Here is a 4,206-nt window from a genome sequence, read left to right on the forward strand (position 1 = left end):
GGATCTTAATAATCTACCATTTGCTGAAGCTCTCGTTACCGTAATGTTGCCCTTGTGTTTGAGTCTCTCAAGTTAAAGAAATAAATTACAATTAAAACATTATTCAATTTCACATAGAATATGTTATTTATTCAAAAAATGTGCAGATTTCCAAAAGAACATAAAAATAGATATATAAGAAAAAACAATGTTAATAGACTCTTGCTTCCAGCATCAAACTTTAGTTTGATCACAATCACAGATATTTTAAAGAGTGTTCACACACGGACTGTTTCATTATCCTTTAGATCCATTAGATATTACTCAGGAAAATCCATTCTTTTCAAGTTCAACATAAACAATAGCAAATGTACTTTTTGATGTTCAATAACATTTCAAACTTTATCCCTTTGTTTAAACATAGCTAATGCACCTCGTGTTGCACTGAACACATTTTAAAATAAAAACAAACACACACCAATCTGATTCACTGTTCTTTCACTCGCCCCACAATCGAGGAAAATGTAACACGCTGTAAATGACTGTGTCATGCTCCATTATATGATAACACTTTATTTGAGGCTCTGAGCTCTTTCTTTTTGTCTGTGGTTCCCAGCATGTTTCTGTTGTTTTACACATAAATTGAACAATGACTGATCGACATTTTATAAAACAAGTTGTACAGAGATGACTTTTGCATTTGTTTTAGTAGAGCATGATGACATTATGATTTACAGTCAAAATTTCATATTATTTTATACAGTATTTTATTGTTTTTTTTTAATAAATTTGTGACAGAATTGGTGTGTAGACAGTAATGATGATGATACAGTGATACACAGAATAAAAAGCACACAAAATAAAAGAAGGACTGTAAAAATAGATCAAACTTGAAACAATGTTTAAAACTGACATTTGAAGACCATGGTCTTGAACAATGTGTCCATTCAACAAACTCATTCTGTTTGTTTCATGACTGAGGACCACATATATTTCAGGAAGAAAATGATTCATCTGCGCACTAAACATCCAACATTGTTATCAAAATGTACATATTTACTCACCACCCATTAAACCCAGTAATAATGCAAGAAATCATAAACATCACTGAACATAAGGATCTTCCCACTGAGGATCTTCTGTGTCTCAGAAAGGGAACACACCTGGCTTCAGTCTTCATCTTTGAGAAGAGAAAGAACCAGTGAGTGCTACAATGTCCACTTCAATATTCCAGTGACAAACAAAGTGTAACTGACCTCAGTAGTTGGTGCAGATGAAGTTGAGCTGCTGGTTCTGTGGCAGACTGACCCACTGTTGTCCTCCACTCAATTCCACCGCTCCAGATCTCTCTCCAGAACCACAGTCTTCTCCACCGGTCCCGTTCCCTGGAGCCCAGTTCTGGTAGCAGATGGACTCTCCACTCACCCAGAACCAGAAGTTGAGAGTGCAGGTGTGACGTAGCCCCAGCCAAACATGATCAGTGGAGGCTTTCTGAGCCACCTCCATCACCCAGGACTGGACCTTCTCAGAGTAAACTGAGACCAGATCCACATGGTGCTCCCTGCAGTATCTCAGAGCGTCTTTCCAGGTCAGAGTCAGATTCACCAACACCACTTTATCTGGAGACAACAGGACAGAGGTCAGTGAGAAACATGGAGCAGTTCAACACAGCATTTAATGTTAAAATTGTTAATTAAGTGTATATCATAATTAATCAGCTCATTGTTGAATCAGTGAATCATGACTCACTCTCTCAACAGACGAAGGGGAGCTTGTTGTCACAGGTCAGATTAGTCCACTGACCGTCTTCAGTCACTACGGCACACTGCTGCTGTCCATTTTTACCATAATAATCTGGTCCAGGCCTCCAGTATCTGAACGAGGAGTTACTCTGATCTGACCACTGCCAGGAGTCGTAGAACAGACCGATCCAGAAATTACCATTGTTATGAGATGACTGTGGTAAATCCCAGATCTCCTGGTTCTCCGTCTGGTTCCTCACAGTGACCAGATCTGTGTAGTGTTCTCTGCAGTAGCTCTGAGCTTCATGCCAGGTCTTTGTCTCATTCATAAATATATATCTGTGAGTGCTGTTCTTTTCTGAAACATTAATTCAGTCAGAATTTACAATTTTCCAGATCCATTTCATGAAGAGATTATTATTTACATGAATCTGAATCTGGGAGTTCTTACCGTCATAACACACAAAAGGGTGTAGATAATCACATCTGTCATCATTCCATTTTCCAGGATTTGTCCACATTGTGACACAGTACTCTATCCCTCCAGAGTTGTCTGGTTGTCCACTGCACCAGTTCCTGTACTCCGCTCCCTCACTGTAGAGTCCTCCATCAGCCAGAGACCACAGCCATCTCCCAGTGCCCCCTCTGTTTAGACCGATCCACACTGAGCTGGTAGTTTTATCTTTGAGAGTCGTGTTCAGGTTCTTCATCTCCTCCATGTTGTTGATGGTGGCCAGATCAGTGTAGTTCTGTCTGCAGTAGCTCTGAGCTTCAGTCCAGTTTTTATTCTCATTCACAAAAACGTACCGATAGGAAGTGTATGCAGATACCCCACACACAGCTGTGGAGAACACGAGAAGGACTGATTTGTAGAGATCATTTACAGATATTTATTGGTGGATGTGTTAAACTCAGAACCAGTTCTAACACTGGATCAGTTCAGAAACTAGTGGCTAATCTCCAAGTAGATGCCCAGGCAGCAACATGTTCTAGGAGCCGAACTTAACCAACACCTAAACGTCTCTTAATGTGGAAATAATAATGAATACTTTATTTGATATAAATACAGCAGAAATGGCATAAAGTACCATATAGTTTTAGTCTCAACAATTAACCCTTAGACATTCACTCACTCACTCACACACACACACACACACACACTGACCTGATAACTGGAAGATGATGGAAACCCACTTCAGATCCATTTCTAAAAGTAAATACATGTCTTTATTTAGATTTTCCTGAACATCAAAGTGTAAATGTATATTTCACACAGAGAAATAATGTGATTGTTATAAAGTTAATAAATGATGCACATAAAGTAATGTTAGTTGAAATATTTTTCCTGTTTTAGGTTGAAGGCATGTTTCTCTGGTTCTGGACTCGTTTTGGTCTCAGTAGAACTTCTATATTCCACACTTCTTCAGAAAATATCTGGAACGTCTTTGGCATCTCAGAGTAATTGAGGGACGTTAACCCACAGAATCCAAAGATATGTTTCAGTGGATTTTGTTCCATTAAACGGGAGAATATTTAAATGTAATTTCTATAATTGAACCAGACTATTGCTATAATAACAAACACAACTCCATTGGACCTTAGTGATCATACATTATAATTACTCAGGTATTATCTAGAACCTGCTTAGGTTCTCAGTGTAGTTCAGTGATGTTCCTCAGAGTGATTCTCCAGTTCTTTTGGAGTGTGTACCTCACAGTAACTGGGTCACTATGTAGAACTTTCTCTTTATCCAGTGTCCACTATGAAAACTAACCCCAGCAGAAGACTGGAGCAGCTTCTTTAGCTCTGAGTTAATGTTAATGAAACATGAATCCTACCTCGGTGTTGGTTCTGTTCTGTCTTCTCTTCACTGGTTCGTTTCAGCTGCTGTGTGTTTGTGGGTTTTAAGGATCTGGTTAAATCACACTCCTCTATGTCCGCCTCACTCTGCTTCTCTGTGCCGACTGACCCTGTCTCTCACTGTCCTCTTCCATACATCTCTTTACAATTCAAATCCTCTTATCTCCATCATCTACCACACCTATCTTATATCACACTGTCCATGACGTCAACAACAACAACAACAGTCCTCTTCCACAGAACTTGCTTTGCATGAGATTCCTGTCTCTGTCCTCACAGTACACTGTGTCTAAATGTATGTTGACACTGATCTGAATTCAGCCACTATACAGAATCCGCCCAGCATTTACCAGAAGAACAGTGGAACTGTGTTCTCTGGAGCGATGGGTGAGGTGGAGGCAGAAGATCTAATCTTACAGCAGTTCATACCCTTCACTCATGGACTCTGAGGACAATGCGTATGTTTTGCATGTGTTACTGTGAGTCAGAGTCAAAACAATGAGGCCACCAAACCACACACTATGTAACATGACCACCCCGTCCAGTAGAACAAAATAAGTGTCCAAATGTCAAAGGATGAAGACAGCTTCTACAGTTAGAGAGGTCTACTTTAAGATTCACCCAT

General features: G+C 39.6%; 1 protein-coding gene across 1 annotated transcript; it reads right to left on the bottom strand.

Annotated features, from left to right (window-relative positions):
* Positions 1-1,236: 1,236 nt before the first annotated feature.
* Positions 1,237-2,926, bottom strand: LOC136678839 (macrophage mannose receptor 1-like). Its single transcript, XM_066656999.1, has 4 exons — positions 2,887-2,926; positions 2,173-2,562; positions 1,825-2,079; positions 1,237-1,598 (listed from the first exon to the last, which is right to left on the bottom strand). The coding sequence occupies exons 1-4, from the start codon at positions 2,924-2,926 to the stop codon at positions 1,237-1,239; spliced, it is 1,047 nt and encodes a 348-aa protein (XP_066513096.1).
* Positions 2,927-4,206: the final 1,280 nt, after the last annotated feature.

The sequence above is a fragment of the Hoplias malabaricus genome, chromosome 2, assembly GCF_029633855.1.
Source record: "Hoplias malabaricus isolate fHopMal1 chromosome 2, fHopMal1.hap1, whole genome shotgun sequence".
Lineage (NCBI taxonomy): Eukaryota > Metazoa > Chordata > Actinopteri > Characiformes > Erythrinidae > Hoplias > Hoplias malabaricus.

Coding starts and splice junctions, on each gene's coding strand:
- LOC136678839 (XM_066656999.1), bottom strand. CDS start 2,926: ATGGATCTGAAGTGGGTTTCCATCATCTTCCAGTTATCAG. Junction 2,080..2,172: donor CCCTTTTGTGTGTTATGACG/GTAAGAACTCCC, acceptor TTAATGTTTCAG/AAAAGAACAGCACTCACAGA. Junction 1,599..1,824: donor GCCTGGACCAGATTATTATG/GTAAAAATGGAC, acceptor TGTTGTCTCCAG/ATAAAGTGGTGTTGGTGAAT.